This window comes from Engraulis encrasicolus, chromosome 15 (genome assembly GCF_034702125.1).
Source record: "Engraulis encrasicolus isolate BLACKSEA-1 chromosome 15, IST_EnEncr_1.0, whole genome shotgun sequence".
In the NCBI taxonomy this organism is placed as follows: Eukaryota; Metazoa; Chordata; class Actinopteri; order Clupeiformes; family Engraulidae; genus Engraulis; species Engraulis encrasicolus.
The window spans coordinates 2378168-2397882 of record NC_085871.1 but is presented as its reverse complement, the minus strand read 5'-3'; the positions used below and the strand labels follow the sequence as shown (position 1 = coordinate 2397882).

The window sequence follows — 19715 nt, the reverse complement described above, 5'->3', positions numbered from 1 at the left end:
GCGCGCCGTACCTCCTGAGGCACGCTGTAATAGACATTGAAATGTAACTACCATAGCACTATAATACTATGACACAACACAGGCCCTTTAGTAATGCACCACGACTTGGTCATTACCATACTGGTAACAATGAATTTATAAAGCCGCGCCTTAAGGGGTTAAGTACTGTTTTGTGTCCATTTGACATTACATTACATTACACTGGGCAGACACTTACAACCGAGGACATAATCGCAGCATACAACACTTGCAGATACATAGCATTGTAAGCTGTGATTATGCCCTTGGTTGTAAGTGGCTTTTGTACAAACGCGGCGCGCCTGCAAAGGGTGATGTATTGTTATTTCACCCAGATTTTAAAAGCACTGTACACACCATTTATTTACAATTAGTTGAAGAGTAATTTTCAGATTTTTTAAGGAAACATTAACTCATCAATTCATCATGGTTGAACGATAAGGTCAATCAACTAACAACAAATGAATTATTAATAACTAATTTGAACCCACCTTCAGATTCTTCTCCAAGGCAGCAGTAGCATGGTCTCCACTCGTCTCATCCACAACAACCACCATATGTGTAAGAGAGTTTACTTTTACTTGTTCCATTTCAAGATCCTCCTGGAGAAGCTGCAATGACAAAACAAAAGGATGTTCACATTATATCCCCCAATATAATCACCAGGTTTAAGCAAGAAGAAAAGAAAAGAAAAAAAACACCTTGAATACAGTACAGTCATCGTTAGTGTCACTGCAAGTACTATATTCCATCAGTGTCTAATCATAATCATGTACTCATGTAGTGGAAAATGTAATGTTTTAACCAAAGACTTCACCAAGGCTTCAACAAGACAAACCTACTTACCTTGTGCTCTTCTATTTGTTGTTTAATATTTTCCAAGTCGGGTCCAAGAGGCTGCGTCATCATTTTTTTAATCCGACCCTCAGTGAGCTCCAACCAATCACTGAGTTGCTTCAGCTGCTGATGTTGAAGATCCATCAAGACTTCATGAAGCCTGGAAAAATATTTGACAACAAAAAAACAAACTAATTCTAACTCAACAGAAATAAAACCCCATTCATTTTCAATGGGGTTTCATTTCTGGTTATTTAGAATTAAACTGGTGAGTTAACACCAAAACGTGGCATGGAAATCTACAGGGTATATTGAAGAGTGAAGTGTGGGGTACCAGGTCAACAAACAAGAACAGCTGACAGCAAAGCATCAAGGATATCTGGGCTTCCATAACTCCCATGCACTGTTTTTGCCATTGACTTCAATGTTAAACGCACCATGGCCATTATGAAGACAGAGAATGTCCTAACCAAGTATTGACCATTGCATGTTATGTAGAAAGTACCAAATTTCAACTGATTTAATGTGACCCGAATTTTGATGAAGAAAAATGTGATTTTATAACAATATTCTAATAATGTGAATTCCCCAATTCATGGGTTTTTTGAGCTGGAAGGCCAACGTATATAAAAAGAAAAAAATTAATGATTGGAATAGTTAAAAAACTGGGCCATGAATCTACAATCCATGACAGTTTAACATTATTGATGGAATTATAGAAATAAATCAATTTTTTCATGGTATTCTAATAAAAAGGCCTGGACAAAAAGAGTTCTGAGGTGTTGTTTGAAAGCTCTTTTCTGACTCTACAAATTACCGGTACACACACAGCATGGAATACAACAACCTTCAGAATATGAATTATGATACATTGAAAAATTAAGAATTGAATATCAAAAACACTTAAAATGGAAGGTTTTTTGTCTTTTTGAAATCTACCTACCTGGGGAAAAAACGTCCACCCCTGACACACACACACACACACACACACACACACACACACACACACACACACACACACACACACACACACACACACACACACACACACACACACACACACACACACACACACACACACACACACACACACACACACACACACAATTGGATCTGCACTGTGACTGCACCTGCACTACCCCACAAGAGTACACACACACACACACACACACCAGTACATAGGGAACTGCACTATGGAACTGCACCTGCACTACACACACACACACACACACACACACACACACACACACATGGAAATGCACTACTATGTGACTGCAAGAACTGCCTGGATCCTGCAACATACAAAGCATCTTTTGTACTTACCACTTTTGTACATAACTATTATTATTATTAATATTTACTGTTACTATTGCTACTATCAGTATTATTATTGTCTTATTATTTTCCTAATTTTTCTATTTCCTATCCTTCCTAAACGTAATTTCCTTTTCCTTGTATGACTTGTGCTTATGAAGAAAGTGACAATAAAAGCTGACTTGACTTGACTTGATGATCTAGTAGAGTAATAAAAATCAAGCCAGTAATTTTCTGGATCCATGTGACATCAGGTGAATGCCCCTTTAGGAGACCTTAGGTTAGGGGACCTTTAGGAGGCTAGGTTGTGAATAAATGGAGTTCCTTAGCGCTGTGGATCATCTTATGCAAGCCGCCACCAAACACCAGACACAAGTGTATATTAGATCACTTCTTGCAGGTACAGAACGATTTTACTACACTTAAATGTTATCTGGGAACAAAGCACTAGTAATTACCCCTTGCAGACACAAGGCCCTGTGGTGTTTTGAATGAGTGATTAGCAAGGCAGTCGTCAGTATTCTTCTCACCAAAACTGGCTCATAGGACTTTACAAGAGATCCCAGGAAAAATGATGACCAAACTATAATTCTATGCATGTTAAACATGCCGTGTGTGTGGATATTTGTCCATAGCACATTAGTGTGACTGTACCTGCTCTGGCGCTCCATGCTGCTGACTCTCAGATGTTCCCATCGGGAGTTCAAGAGGTTCATCTGTTCTCGGACCTCTCGCTCCTCCTCTTCACTTAGAGCGCCTTCTGCTATGATCTGTCCTCCCATTTGAAGCACGTGTCCAACATTGCCTTGATGAGATGTCAACTCAATCATATAGCCCTAAAAAACACAATTTGAGTTCACCAGAGCAGTAGCCAAAAATCTGAAAACCATAGTCCACTTTAAAATGTCCACATTTCCACAGCTCACCAACTTTAAATCAACACTTTTCCCCCCCAAACAGAGACTACTATCATGTAAACTTTAGATGAGACTCAAACACTATTGCAATCAAAAATATAATCCAGGACCTCTCACGACTGCACTGAAGTTTCTACACTGACTAGAGGTGACAAAGGTGTGATTAAAATTTTTTTACAAGTAATTTGCTGCTCTATGTACTTATACTAGAGGAAATGCTCAATTCTGAAATTAACACAAGCTCTGGCCTGTGTTTGAAATTAGTAACGTATAGCTCTGTGCGTGGAACTCAGGTTTCCCTATATTTCACACATTTTCACTCAGATTTTTTTCTTAGTCTCATAATTAAAAAAATAACATAAGGGTCATGTCTTAAAGACTTTTAAACTCAATACCTCATGTGTATGAAACTGCTCTTTGACCTCCTCCACACAGGTGGAAATAGGGGGCTGTGACTGCAGGCCGTCCTCTGCAGACAGAAGCCACGTCAGCACCTCCTCCAGGGCGCTCTGGTAGGCCTCCAACCCAACAGTACTCACCACCTATTCCGAAAGTCGTCAAAAGGAAGAATGGCAGACATCACAACAATTTGAAAAATGAAACTTCACTCAATGATCAATGCACTTCATATCCCGACAATTTGGCTCACAGTCATGATGGAATGAAGGCTGAGGCTATGTTTAGGCCTTTGTGGTGACGATCAAAACAGAAGACGTAAAGGTGGCGTCTCATGTTGATTTTTATTTTTTTCGATTCCTTTTATAAGAGGATTTGGAGTTGAAAAGACAAAATATTTTGTCAGAGGTGCCTTCCGTTTACACGGCAACCTCGTCGTTGAGAACATGAAGACGCAAAAATCAGGAGAAATGTGACATGGAGCTGTATGGGACGTCAAAATGTTTTGGCTTTTTTGCCATTTAGATGGAGACAACCCGGATCATCTTTAAAACTCCCCACTCTGGAAGGAGTCTTTTTAATTTTGCGCCTTCAAATGCTTTGTTAATTATTAGTTAATTATTTACAAAGTATTTATAAAGCTTTTTAGCGACTATTATTATGATGTGTTACAGAAAATTTTGCAGCCCAAAAATATCAGACACGTTGCACGTCATAAGCTTTTATTATGGCGTGTATTTGTTGTGCCATCTTTTCGACATGTGTCTGCAATGTATAGGCATGGGAATCGAAAACCGGTTCCTGTTCAGAACCGGCTCCGTGCGTCTCGATTCCATGGAATCGTTTGTCAGTTTACTTAACGATTCTCTTATTCATTCCAAGCAGGAACGCGGCACAGACCTGTAACTTTCCCACTTGGTGGATTCCAGCAAGCACTACTAATTTAATAGAAGCAAAATCAAAGGCTACATATGCAAATTTTGATTATAATTGGTCTATGAAAACTTGTCTATATAGATAGTTAATAGTTTATTTAATTTCCACAAATGAGAATCGATAAGAGAATCGATAAAGAATCGAATCGTTTCGAAGAATTGATAAGGGAACCGGAATCGTGAAATCCTTAACGATTCCCATCCCTAGCAATGTAACAAGATTTATTTCCAGCCAGTTACTTGCATCTCTACTGTGTATGGTTCGAGTAATGGACTGTTAAAGTAATGACATGCAACGGCTTGATTTGGCGGAATTGGAACCTATGAGCCACCAAAGAAAAAACAAGATAGCTTCTGCACGCTAACGCCATAACCACTCACCTGTTGAATCACACTTCTATTAGTGAATCAGCTGTAGGAGGAGCATGATTGTGTTGGCAAAGATTTCCTAAATTTGGTCTTCTACATTGCCCTTTCACTTGTCTGCAACAATGCACCGAAGTAACTATGGGCACTTTCTTGTCCATGCCATACTACTAGGTTCAGACTTAAAAGGTCCAATGTTGGTTTGAGATTTTCAATAAACAGTGGCTCTGAGCGTGTTGTTTGGTTTGAACTTGCATCCAACCAAGCTGGTGCATTGCTGACCTGCATCATCATTCGAGAAACACAGCCCAAGATCCCTAGGAGATTCTGTCCCATTCCTTAAATGCAAGTTATTCTAACTCAGCAGTATGAAACATAAGGCCCAGGAGCCAGATAGGCCTACAGCCTGCCAGATGTTTCAATCCGGCCCCAGACTTGAAGAGAAAACAAACTAAGAATGTCAGAAAATAAGAAATTCTCAAGCCTGTTTCAAAGGTGCTGCAAATGTGCTGTCTGACTCCTGAGATTTCATGGTTTCAATACGTGAGAATGAAATTGGCATTTTTGCTGACTATTTACAGTCAATATTCCTGACACACCCCCACTGACTTCTACCTCGAGATGATTCCCTAACAATGACATTCCAATATGAAGACGAAATGTGCTATATTTCGGAATTATGTTACTGATCCGTCCCACTTGAGATCAGATTGGCTGTATGTGGCCCCTGAACTGAAATGAGCTTGACACTCCTGTTCTAACTGGTCAAAATTGCATGGATTCTGAACATGGACATTGTATTGACTTTTAGTACATGCCACAGATTTTCTATGGAATTGAGATCACTCCAGGATCTCTTAGTATCCTTGAGGACCTTTTGGACTAATAATAATAATAATCACACTTCATGGTACAGTACTCAAAGGCACTGAACAGGAAACATAAAAAAAATCAAAGGAATTTAGGTTACATGAAAGACATACATACATAACCAAACAATAAGCAGAATAAGGCAATTAACAATAACTTGGGGGTGACAGCCATGGAGCAGAGCCTGGAGTACAGGCACACATTCACACACGTTACTACTAGTTACTCGCTCAGTGAGAGAAGTCACTAAAATGTTTGTGTTCCAGCGAAGCAAGGTCTGGTTGGGCAAGGAGGGTACAAGCGATGTGATGTGGGCGGGTTAAGAGATAGCAAATATTTTAACTTCGAGCGATGCAAGTAAGCGAATAGATAACTAAAATAGTTCAGATTATTGACAGTACCTTTCTTGCTTTCGCAGTAACAGTTAAACCCATGGGAATGGTAGTGAACGTTTCATGAGCGAGTGGCGAAAAAGAGAGTGAGCTAGAAGCTAGTAATATAACTAGTAGTGACGTGTGTGTGAATATACAAAGCGGATTCCAAAAAAGTTGGGACACTTTGTATTTTGTGAATAAAATCAAAATGCTGGCATTTTCAAAACATCTAATATGTTAATAATGTAGAGCATTATGTACAGACAACATATCAGTTGTTAAAGTCGAGCAGAATTATTGTTTTGAGGTAATTATGTGATCATTTAAAATTTGACCCATGCAACAAATCTCAAAAAAGTTGGGACAGAGCCAAAACATGTTGTAATAGTTGGATAATTCTAAAAATAACACAAGGAAGAATATTTTAAAAGGAACTATATTGACTGCCAACATTAATGCACAACTAAAATACCATCACAGAAAGGCTGTGGCACTCAGCAGCGAAGATTTTGAGGGACTAATTACTTATCTATTACACAGAAAGATTGAATTATCAAAATTGCAGGCATATACGGCCTATTTCCGTAATATAGAGTTCTGTGTAATCATTGCATGAGTTATGAGATCATGACATACTCGTGGTCAATAAGCAAACTATGACACTCCAACAATGACAGCTCTCGAAAAAATTACCATAAACACAACACTTGATTAATGCACATGATGCACACATTAAACAGTGTTGCATGCGGAAAAGCTCATTCTATGAACCTAGGAGACATGTGGAACTGTCCTCTGATTACAGGATGGAAAATATTTAATCCTTTTTGAAAATTATGGAGTCATGCACCCTCCAGGTTATATAGAAAATGAATACTTCAGCTTGATTTAGTGGTCAGTCTGAAAGACAGAATATACGATGGTAAGGGGGTGCAGAGGTGACTTGGTTAGGGTCTTCTTACTCATGTAGAGCATTAAAATGAATGTTGAATGATACATACAGACTTTAAACAGCAAACATAGCTACCAAGGCATTATATTTTGGAGCACCGCCTTTAGATATTGTCCCCTAATGGTGGCAAATTTAAATCTGTACTATGTTCCAATAGTGTGGTTCCATCATAAGAGTAAACAGGTCACAAAATTGTTTTCTTGCAGTCAGGATATGCCCATATTAAGCATAACAAAAAGGTAAACAAGTTGAAGAACACACCTATCAGTTGAGCTGCTGAAATCATGTCTTGCACATCAAAATATCTAATTTTTGAATAAAATTATGCCATCAGTCAAAGTATTTAACTGTTCAGTCTCATCCCTTGTGTTGTGTTTAGTCTTATCTAATATAAAATGCATTTTATTGGCCCTGTCCCAACTTTTTTGGGATTTGTTGCAAGGGTGACATTTTAAATGATCACATAATTACCTCAAAACAATAATTCTGCTTCACTTTAACAACTGATTTGTTGTCTGTACATACTGTTCTACCTTGTTAACATATTGAATGTTTTGAAAATGCCAGCGTTTTGATTTTATTCACAAAATACAAAGTGTCCCAACTTTTTTGGAATCCGCTTTGTAGTTTAAGGGACAGGCAGCAGGAGAGCAGTGGAGTCAACACTGCAGGCTGGTTTGATATTAAGAAGTTAGAAAGGGAGGGGTCAGGTCTGTACACAAGCAATATGAATTTGTATTGAATGCTTACTTATGTATTGGACATGCAGCCTACTTAGACGTTTACACATAACCGTGCAAACTATTTAGATATTTATCACCTAGCAGTATTAGGAAATAAGGGATCAAATAGATGGTTTTGGTGTAATTTCAACACTCTTCTGGCTCTACGAATTACACAAACATGGGACACAACAGTTATCAGAGTATGAATTATGAGAGATAAAATATTGAAAATTGAAAAAAGCTATCATTTAAAATTGCCAATATATTTTGTAAGCCTAGCCTGAAATGACAAACATCACCTGAAATGTTGGTGCTTGAGTCACATTATCTCTGAAATGACTCAAGAACCAAAGATTGAAATGATTGAAAATCGTAATTCAGTAGGAATAAAGAAGTGTTAGAGAAATGTACCCCACCTGACACTCAGCCCAACATGCTAATGCTAATTAGGGCAGAGCGTCAGGTGGGGAACACATGACAGGTGGGGTAATCACCTCACATCAAACCTCTAACACTACTCTATTATTCTGTCGTTCTGTCATTTCTTGGTAATTCAAACCAAGTGAGCTGAGCAGGAAATTATCAATGATGCTTTCATAAAACGCACCCCTGGATTGAACCCTACAGCAGCCACAATAGAAGCGGCAACACAGACCATGGGAGTCTTATGATGTTAAAGGAACCCCACACAACATTTCATTGATCATGTGGGTTAGGCCTGTCCTTGGACAACTCTGTGAACGTTGGTCTGGCTAAGGTGCCTTGCATACAGAGCTTTGTAGTCGCGATAGCCAGGTTGTTTAAAAAAATGTATCATCCATTATGGATCCCAAATATTAGTGCTGGCATATCTGAATTTGTACTGAAGTTGACACCACGCCCCAGAAACTGTATCCAATACCCTGAAACAATGTGAATGTAATATATGCTGTACATACTACACACACACACACACACACATACACACACACAGCATATGGTTATGGACATTTGGGTTAACAAGGGTGGAGGAAGTCAGGCTCAGAATACAAGGGTTTGAGAATGGGAGGCAGAAACTGATTTAAAGGTTGCTAAGAGGCGCATTAACGGCGACAGCAGGGGGTCAAAAAGCAACGGACACAGCAGAGTAGTAGACAACCCCACAAGTCAAATTAAAATTCTCTGTGACTTTGCTTGACTACATCTATTGGAGAACTAAATTTCTACGAAAGTAAATGACACTAACAACATTAACCCATTTAAGCCCAAGGCACCTGCAAAAAAGGTGACCTAAGCCTATAAAACCCTAAATATCTCAGCCTCCAAAGCACCTGCAAAAAAGGTGCCCTCAGCCTGTAAAAGACCATTATCTTGCACTTCATTCAGGTCTAACATAGCCACATTTTTTTTAAAAACCCCACAAATCTCAATAGCCTGAAAGCAGCATCTATGTCGCTCCAGGTGCCTAGGTCAATGCAGCACATACGCAGCATCAGGGTTAAATGGGTTAAAGGAAGATTAATTACTCAGTTATCTAGATGATGTAAAAAGCTTGGGACAAACACACCTGGGTGTGCCTCTTCTTTTGCTCAGGTGACTGGATAAGTGAAGATTGTGTGAAGGCATAACTTTTATAACTTTGAGACCTAGCTGAGGGGGACGGGCTGCGAACACGCCCCTGTGACACATTCACTGTGATCTGAGAGAAAGAAAGAGAGGGGGGGGAGAGAGAGAGAGAAATACAGTATATAGGTTTTAAGGGAAAATATGTACAATATAGTTTAATTGGTAACACTTTACTTTATGGTACAGACCCAATAATTACTGTGTATTTTCTGCGTAACAACAGGGTAAAAGATAGAAGTTACATGATATCTAACGGGTTAAAAGGGGGTAATGACAAAGTAAATACCACGTAATACACATATCTCAAGAATATGCTACCCTGTTGTTACCTAATTAATGGTATTTATTTTGTAATTACCCATTTTTTACCCATTAGATACCATGTAACTTTTGTTACCCTGTTGTTACCCAGAAAGTACACAGTAGTTACGTATGGTAACTGTACCGTTAAGTAAAGTGTACCGTTTCGTCTAAACCACAGTTTAAACACAATTTATATATAAGGTCAATGCACTAAAGCAGGGTCTATCACTGAATTCCTTTAAGTTGTTATGGCACCATTGATACACTGTAGCATAATGGTACAATCTTCAAATGCATCACTGTAATGTTAGAAAATGTACGGAAACTACCAAAATGGACTGAATTAGGATTAATGTACCGAATGTGTGATGAGGAACTATACCAGTACAATATCAATCATAATTTATTTATATAACCCAGAGGGATCTCAAATGGGTGTGAAAAGGAATATGGGTGATATAACAACAACAAAAATGCTAAAGAGATTAAATATCCAAAGAAAGAGATGGGTCCTTTGGTTAAGAATCTTAGCTGTCTGTGTAACCATAATTACGGTGTGTTAATTTCAGACATCAGGGGATGTAGAGTGGTTCCATTTTTTTAAAACCCTCCAACTCCTTAAACAAGCAGTCTTGTGTGTGTGTGTGTGTGTGTGTGTGTGTGTGTGTGTGTGTGTGTGTGTGTGTGTGTGTGTGTGTGTGTGTGTGTGTGTGTGTGTGTGTGTGTGTGTGTGTGTGTGTGTGTGTGTGTTTCCGTTGTAATGGTACAGCTATCCGTTCTGAACCATTCTTTAAGAATGTTCGGCTCATGGCAGAGTTGCACCACGAATACGCCCCATTTGTGTATTGATCCCTTCGGCACGTCTGGTCCGCCAACCCAAAATGAGCGGGCAGAGTATTCGTAGGGAAAAACAAGCAGTTTCAAATGAATGGCAGCTGTTTGCAGAGGCATATCAGCACACGTTTATCATCATTATGGTACATTCAAAAATTACTCATAGATGGCGCTAATTTTTGGCGGGCGGATCAGACTGGATCAATATATGCCATTTCATGAGCTACAAAAGAAGGCTCAGTGCTTTAATATTCAAAATGCTGGAGGCAACATCTCATGGTTGAACTTGTAAGGCACTTTCAAAACAAAACCCATTTGATTATCCAAGCACACGCTTGTGAAACCACACTATCTACTGTGAAAGGATAAATAGAATTTAGTATTAACAGCTGTCTCGTGCTCTGTGTGAAGGTGTAGCATTTAAGTGTATGGCATATAAACTTACAACTTGGCATCAAGTTTCGAGAAGTATGGTGTGATAGATATGAAGAAATCATGCTAGTGTGTACAGTAAAACCACTGTGCTATGTCTGGCCCCACACACCAAGTGTTCAAAAATAACATTACCAGCACATTACAAGCAGCACTTTGTATTTCCCCTTCCGATATTAGCACTGCCACAGATTGTTACAATAAAACACATTTTTTGCGTGTTTATCAAACCAACCATTCCAAAAACAAACAATCAACAAGCAAATGGTTTTACATTTGGTACAGAGAATGTACCAAACCGCGAACTCAAATATTAGGTGACAAACCTAGCACAGGTGAAATATTTCTTCCACGCAGTCTATAGGCCTTGTCATGCCCGGCTCTGCCGGTTAGTGTTTGGGGCACTTCATTCTGCCAACCTGCAGGTGGAGCTGTGCCTAACTGGAGCTGTTCATCTCAGAGGGCTGCTGATTGGGCGGCCTATAAAAGGCCTCCCATCAGCATGCTCTCTCTCTCTCTCTCTCTCTCTCTCTCTCTCTCTCTCTCTCTCTCTCTCTCATCCCTCAGGCACATTCGTGAGGCGACCGTATGGTCAGGCCTACGACAGCCGGGACTTGCACCACACTTGCACCCTTTTGGACAACACTCATTTACTGATACACTCTTTGGTTAATTCACATTACTGATGACTGACACACTTTGTAAATAAAGCTTCTTTTGGTTAAAATGTACAAATCGGTGTGGTCTCCCTTAATGTTACAGCCACTAACGAGCCAGTGGTTGTGACATATGGGGGCTCATCCGATCTTTGGTAGTAACGTTAGGCTATGGTAATTCCTTCTACTGGCTATGGCAGCGTAGGAAGGTGCGTAGAGCTTTTTTGTATTTTGTATTTGGCTACAAGTATTCCTTCTACTGGCTTTTGGAGCGTAGGAAGGTGAGTAGAGCTGAGTTACTAATTGTGAACTGCTGATAGTCAGTTGGGGCCTGTTATCAGTTAGTTTGATTGGGGGATCTACTGATTTGTGCTTTTGGGGTTTTGTTTGACCGTGCAAGTGTAGGCAAGACTAAATTGTTTGTTCCAGCCATCTTGGTTTAGTTTCATTGCAGTTTGTAGCATTGCATTCAACCTCTGAGGAGCTGCTGCCTTTATCCCCATCTAGTACGGGTTCTAGGTTCCTGCTGTCACAGAGCCTGGGCGAGGGCACCGCCTTGGAGAAACGGCTGAATCGGCTTTGTCGGGATGGTACGTCTCCACAGGTATTGGTGAGTAAATGATCCTCGTCCTCGGGCTCTGTGTGAAAATAGATTAGTCTAGTGGGGGGAAAATGTTTAGGGGGATGCTCCGAGGTTAGTTTGCTGTGTTAACATAACTGTAATGTTTTAGAGACCTGGTTGGATTGGTTGGGGAGAGAGAGAGAGCCTAGCTTAAGTAGAGCTAGTTTTGTTTTTGTTTTGTTTTCAGTAGTTGAGTTGTTTTGGAAATTGGTACAGTAGCCCAGATTTTGAGTTGACTGTCTGGATTGAGCAGGATGGAGGCTTTTGTAGAGGCACCGTCTGAGAAATTGTTTGCTGCACTACGTAAGGCCCAATTGTTTCAAGTAGCAGAACATTATGGTATGGCATTGTCGTCGGCCATGAAAACGGCAAAGAAACAACCCTTGCGTGCCTTTATTCGTGAGTATTTGGAAGAGCAGAAAGTTTTTCCTTTGGAAACAGCCAGTGACTCTCAGGAGAAAGAAGTGGTAGAGCCTATGCAGTCAGAAATGATAGGTGGCCTGATTTCTGAGCAGCAGAGACAGTTGAGGGAACGTGAACAAAGGGTTAGGGAGCAAGAATGTCTCTTTCAATTGGAAAAACTTAAATTACTGCACAAGATGGAACTGAACAGAGTACAATGGAATCAGAAATTAGAGATGGTAAAACTTGAGTTTGAACAGGCGGCAGAAAAACGTAGACGTGGTCGTTTGTTTGTACTAGAAAAGCCTGCATTTGAACAAGATCGACTGAAGTTGACTGTAAATGATGGGATCCGTGAAAATCTGTCTAATTCTAGTGTGGATAGTATTGTACCATTCTTACCAAAGTGTGACAAACGTGATGCGTCTTTTCAAATCAAGGAATCTGTCAAAAGAATCAGAAGACTGGTGAAAAAACATAAGAATGAACGGGGGGTTGTAGACTTGGCTGATACCTTCTTTGCAGAATTGATGGAAGTTAATAGCAGAGAAGTTTTGATTGAAACAAATAAACCTGTGGTCTGTGTTTCTGGTGTGTGCCCAGGTGATTTTGCTCATCCTGACGTGTCTACCTTTCCCTCGGTTAGGCTAGATAATTGCTTGCCAACAACTGTGATTGGGGCTATAGCAGTGCTAAATGACTTACACCTGAAGACAGAATCAGGTGTGATTGAGGCTCAGCAGGCGGATCCCTCGTTAGATGTAGCCCTATCCGAAACATTCTTTGCGGCTTTGAATGAGCTTGCTGATGCTCAACAGACTAACAAGCAATCATTGATTGAAGGCCAGGAAACTGATGACTCATTGGATGTGGACCTATCAGAAACCTTCTTTGTAACTCTACATTGTTGGACAATTGACAGACTATCTAATCATGACTCACTAATTACTGTCAAGGATTTAGACCTTTCAGATTTGTCCATTAGTGCAGTGGCTAAGCCTACTGCTCAGCAGAGCCAGAGTGAGTTGAAGTGTCAGGATAATATGGACCACGAGATGTTTGTCAGTCCATTTGCAGAAAGTACAGGGATTGGTTCTGCTGCAAATCTCTTTATTGACTGTGTTTGTCAACTTCCTGAGACCGAAGCAGGTAGTCGATGTGTTACTGTGACTGCTGTTGATAAGTTGCATAAGGCCGAACAAGCAGTGTGTGATTACCTCTGGGTTTTTGGGGAACATGGGGAAGTACAGTGTGACAGAATGGCGTTTGGAAGAAATTGTGAACGACCATCTGCATTTCCAACTGCTTGTTTAAAAAATGGTGTTCCACTGGAGGTCTGTGATCAGGCTCTTGTTGGGATTGGATGATCCACGGATTTTTTTCTCTTTTGTTCACTGGACTCGACTCTTGGACCTGGCTCTTAAATGTTTGATATTGACTTGTACTCATTCTCTCTCAGGCTCTGGACCAGTTGGTCAATCATCTTCCTCATATCCTAACCTGAGCTCTTTTTTTCTGTTTCCCTTAAAGTTTGCTGTCCAGGTACCAGGATTTGCTGGGTGCAGAGAAGAGCGGAGGGGAAGGAGGGTGGTGAGGGTTTGGGTTTGGTTGGTCTGGGGTGGAGGTCAGATGTCAGTGGGACTAGACTGGCTACTGCAGCGTTTTGTTTTTGTTCTCTGTTTTTGTTGATGGTGCTTCAGAGACCCATTAGCATGGGCCTCTGTTTTTAAGGGGGGGGATGTCATGCCCGGCTCTGCCGGTTAGTGTTTGGGGCACTTCATTCTGCCAACCTGCAGGTGGAGCTGTGCCTAACTGGAGCTGTTCATCTCAGAGGGCTGCTGATTGGGTGGCCTATAAAAGGCCTCCCATCAGCATGTTCTCTCTCTCTCTCTCTCTCTCTCTCTCTCTCTCATCCCTCAGGCACATTCGTGAGGCGACCGTATGGTCAGGCCTACGACAGCCGGGACTTGCACCACACTTGCACCCTTTTGGACAACACTCATTTACTGATACACTCTTTGGTTAATTCACATTACTGATGACTGACACACTTTGTAAATAAAGCTTCTTTTGGTTAAAATGTACAAATCGGTGTGGTCTCCCTTAATGTTACAGCCACTAACGAGCCAGTGGTTGTGACAGCCTACAGTACATACATAAAAATATAGCATTAAAAAATGCCACGCTGTGATCAATAAAACCATGCCTAACCCTAACCCAGTGTTTCTCAACCTTTTTTCACTCAAGGCACCCTTTAGGGACTGTTTTTTATTTATTGTCCGGGTCTTGGGAAGATTTCCAACCTTGATGGTCAAATTTTACATGACCCTCCCCTTACGAACTTCAAAACTCTGGTAACCCTCTGTTGTGTCCAATTTCATGTCACTAACGCAGTTCTCGTTCCAGTCAATTATCCTGCATGACGCACGACGCCTAATATGAACTTACCTGCTGGAGAGGGCGTGGCCCAATCGGGATTCCCCAGGATAAAGACGCGGACGCGCAGTGCCTGGAGGCGCGCACAACAAAGACTCTCCATCTTACCATTGTTCCCCTTCCCCTTTCCCCGCGCATTTAGAAATTGTAAACTTTAATAGGGAATAAACCTTCAACGCTTGAAATTAGACTCTTCTCTTGGAAATCCTTTCTTGCACTCTACAAACTGGTGCCGAAACGCGGGATGAAAGGATCCAATCCATGAAGAAAACAGACGAAGAAGAAACGTGGATTGAAGAATTGTTTGCGAGAAGCTGCAAGAAAAGTTTGAAGTCATGGATCCAGAGAAGCTGAAAAGATTGAAACAGAAGCGCGGAGTGATTCGAGCAGCGACAACCAAACTGACTCAGAAGATTGATGCAGAGTTGCAAAAAGAAGAAAAGAACTTTGGAAGATTGGAAGAACTGCTTGAACAGGTGAGGGATAAAGAACAAATACTCAAAGACTGTGACAAAGATGTTGAAGAAGAAGCAGATGAAGACGATTTGGTACAAGAAATTGCTACAGCAATGGAGTATATGGAAGCAATTAGTTTGCGTAAAACAAGATTGTTATGGAAAGAGGTTATTTTGACACGTTGTGTGTCATCCCATGTTTAAGAAGGGATTGTGAAGACTGAACAAATAACGGTCAAACTTCCCAAATTAGTCATGCAGAAGTTTTCTGGGGAGATTTGTGAGTGGCAAGGATTTTGGAGTCAATACGAAACAACAATTCATGAAACAGAACATTTGAGCAAGACTGACAAATTCAGTTATTTAAAATCATTTTTGTCTGGCACCGCAGCGAGTGCAGTAGCCGGCCTCGCTTTGTCTGATGCAAATTACGACATTGCCATTGATCTGCTCAAAAAATGATTTGGTCGTAAAGATTTAGTAATTAATGCTCACATTAATAAATTGCTAAATATGATTTCAGTAAAACGAGCCAATGATGTTAGCGCATTACGCAAACTCCATGATGACTGTGAGATACAGGTGCGAAGCCTTGGCGCACTTGGCGTGGCATCAGACACTTATGGCAGTTTACTATGCCCAATCTTGTTAAAAATGATCCCTGAAGAAATTGCGCTGGAATTCACCAAATCTGAAGAAGAAAATGTTCTAAAAGCAAAGGAACTGATGAAATTTCTGAAATTAGAAGTGGAGAGTAGAGAAAGAACAGTGAATTTGACTCAGAAGACGGACGTGTCTCAGAATGATTGGAGGAATGCGAACAGTACGTCAGAGCGGAGAACAAGGAAGCCCAACTCAGGAAACATGGGGTACATCCCAATATGTGTCCTTGCCTCCTCCACTTGTGCTTGTCTCCTCGTCCCGCCTCCTGGCCCCTCCTCTGTGGAGAAAACGATAAAGTTTCCCAGCTGTCAGCCTCGCCACAACAACTTTTGAGGGACTGTTTTTCATTCACCATCCCAATTGCAAATGAGAAAAAGACTTTACAATTGAGCTTTTGCAAGATATTGAAATATAATGCTGTTGTCAGTGATGTCATCATGACGAGAAGCAAGTGGAGGAGGCAAGTGGAGGAGGCAAGGTCACATATTGGGATGCACCCATGGCCTCGTCAGCCACAGCATTCCACACTAGTCTCAATCATAGCGACTGTTTGTTTTGTGCCAAGCCTGATCACAGATCTTCTGACTGTAACGAATCCACAGTGGATGTCAGAAGAGAAAAATTGAAACGATTAGGCAGGTGTTTTGTATGTCTTGGCCCCAGACACATTGCGCGTAACTGCAGAGCGCAGGGAATTGAATGTGCACAATGCGGCAGACGACACCACAAAACAGTGTGTAATGCCCAACAGTCAAATCTGACACGAGATACCATGACAGATACAGACACCGCTCAAGCGCAATGTTCAGTCGCGCCAGGTGGAGGAAAAGCGGTACTGTTACAAACAGCAACAATTTGGATAGACGCGCCCAGACAAAGCCAAATTGCCAAATGTTTGTTAGATGGAGGTAGTCAGCGTAGCTTCATTCGAGAAGACATCTCCAAAGCATTGAATCTGCCTGTAGTGGGGACAGAAGTTATTAAATTACATGTAGGCCTATTTGGTTCCACAAACCCCAAAAGAATGACAGCCAGAAAAGTTAAAGCCGATCTGAGAAATCTCAAAACCAACATGTCTGTTCAAGTGGAATTATTGGAAACCCCAAGCGTATGCTCATCTCCTATCCGAATGGCCAGTGAGGAAATTAGGCATTCTCTCGAAGCAGATGGATTGCAAGTCGCGGACCATCCTGTGAGAGGCCTGGAAAAGGAAAGCCTCGGACTTCTAATCGGAGGAGACTACTACTGGGACAGACAAAAAGACTGGAAAATGGACTAGTGGCTGTAGAAAGCAAATTCGGATGGCTGATACAAGGAACTGTCTCAATTCCTGTAATGAGTGTGACAACTGAAACAGTGGACGTGAACATCCTGCACCTCAGTGTTGAAGAGGGACAAGCACTGAGATCTGATGGGGTGCATCCAAACAAACTGGGCCTACTAGAGCTAACCACCAACTTTATTCAGTTCATTGCTTTCAGCACACCTTGACATTCAACACAGCATGACCCAATCCAGTTCACAAACACACCCAGCTCTACTATGGGTCCTGCTGATAATTGCAGCTCTCCCTCTCCTGCTGTATCACTTGGGGATCAAACTACACAGGCAATAAGTAGCCCCTCTCATCACCTACAGATGGCCCTTCTTAATGTCAGATCACTTCGTTCTGCTGCTGCTTGCTCACCCTCCCATTCAAATACCTCCTCTGGCCAGCAGATGGCTCCTCGGAAATGTCAAAGCCTGCCCATCTGCAATGATATCTCCCTGCCAGAGACTGTCCTTCCTATTTCTTCTCCTGATATCCCTCTCAATAATGGACTAAGCCCTGAAGTCATGAATGCTACATGTCCATTGGAGTCTACCCCTGACGTTGTTGCTTGGACAATCCATGTGTTTTTAAGGACAGAAAGGCATTGGGTTAATCCACCTCAATATCAGAAGTATATTGCAACGAGATAAAATGGACCACCTAAATATTTTAATTGCTCAAACTAACACTGATATCTTGGTTTTATCAGAAAACTTGGCTGAAGAGTGAAATTGATGACTCTGAAGTCAACCTTTCAGGCTACAATTTATTTAGAATTGACAGGGTTGGGAGGGGTGGGGGTGTGGCTATTTACGTGAAGTCACATTTTTCTGTCACATTTCTGTATTCTTTAAGTGAACCTAAATCCTTTGAATTTATTGCACTCAAGGTTCATTATGGCACCAATAACAACTCCTTCATAATAGTTGGGATCTATAGACCCCCGTCAGCTGATTCTAAATCCATAGATCAGCTGGCAGAATTGATATCTAGATTCACTGACTCAGAAGTTCTAGTTCTTGGGGATTTTAATATTGACTGGCTAACTGATGCCTCCAAACATCTTAGAGATGTTTTCTCGAGTCTATTTTTGGATCAACTTATTAATGATCCAACAAGACCAAACTCTAAAAACCTTAGCAAATCATCTCTTATTGATCTACTTTTTACTAATAAGATGAACAAAAATTAGCGCAAGTGGTGTTTTTGATTTAGGGGTCAGCGACCACTGTCCCATTGCCTGTATTAGGCACAGCACTCTAACCAAAGCACTGCCTCACATTTTGGTTAAAAGAACTATGAAACATTTTAATGAGCAAGCTTTTTTAAATGATCTCTATGAAAGTGACATTCATCTAACAACCGAAATTCCTGATGCTGACTTGGCTCTACAGTTTTTCTCAAACTCATTTATTTGCATTGTTGACAAACATGCACCTTTTAAAAAGATAAGAGTAAAAAGTAGAACAAACCCATGGTTCACCCCTGAACTCTCCCTCTCTTTTCAGTCAAGAAATAAGGCTTGGTCATTAGCAAGGAGGAGCAAGGATGCCTCCGACTGGACAAGTTTCAGGAAAATCAGGAACAGATGTACATTATCTGTAAGAAAGGCTAAACTTGACTATTACTTTAACCTTGTCTCTAGTTCGTACTCAGATCCTGCAAAATTCTGGAAGGCTGTAAATTACAAAAACAATAAATCTGTTACACCTATGCCTTCTTCAATTAAGTTTGATGATTGTCTACTACAAGACAAATCAGACATTTTGCAGTGCTCTTAACAAACATTTTTCTTTAGCCAGTCAAAAGTTTTGACAATAGCAATAATCATTCCTTTATTGCCTAGGGCTGGACATGATATGCGTATCAGAGACAATGTCAGAGACGTTGATCTGGAATTCAGGCTTCATCCTGTGTCTAAGCATACAGTGCTATCTGCTTTATTAGCAATTGATAGTCGCAAAATCCACTGGAGAAGACCAGCTAGATCCCCTTTTTCTTCGCACTGCGGCATATAAATAGCAGAGCCATTATTGCACATTTTCAATTTTTCTATTTCCACTGGAGTTGTCCCTACACTATGGAAATTTGCACACATTACCCGTTGCACAAGGGGGGTGATAAGACTGACCCTAACAAACTATCGACCAATATCCAAGCTACCGTGTCTCTCAAAAATACTAGAGAAGTTGGTAAATGATCAGCTCAAAGAATTTCTAAATACCAATAATATTTTGAGCCCTCTCCAATCAGGCTTTAGGCCTAAACATAGTACAGTTACTGCTGCTACT

The 19715-nt window shown here is 40.8% G+C and overlaps 1 protein-coding gene across 4 annotated transcripts in view; it reads right to left on the bottom strand.

The window, feature by feature from the left end:
* The window catches only part of dmd (dystrophin), a 233406-nt gene that overhangs the window by 179317 nt on the left and 34374 nt on the right, over positions 1–19715 (bottom strand). For 3 of the 4 annotated variants that reach the window (XM_063216797.1, XM_063216798.1, XM_063216799.1), the window contains exons 9-13: positions 9251–9382; positions 3482–3628; positions 2824–3005; positions 865–1015; positions 510–629 (exon numbers count right to left, since the gene is read on the bottom strand). In XM_063216797.1, the coding sequence (XP_063072867.1) occupies positions 510–629; positions 865–1015; positions 2824–3005; positions 3482–3628; positions 9251–9382 (732 nt within the window). The remainder of the gene's footprint in view (positions 1–509; positions 630–864; positions 1016–2823; positions 3006–3481; positions 3629–9250; positions 9383–19715) is intronic. The other variant, XM_063216800.1, reaches the window with a different exon arrangement.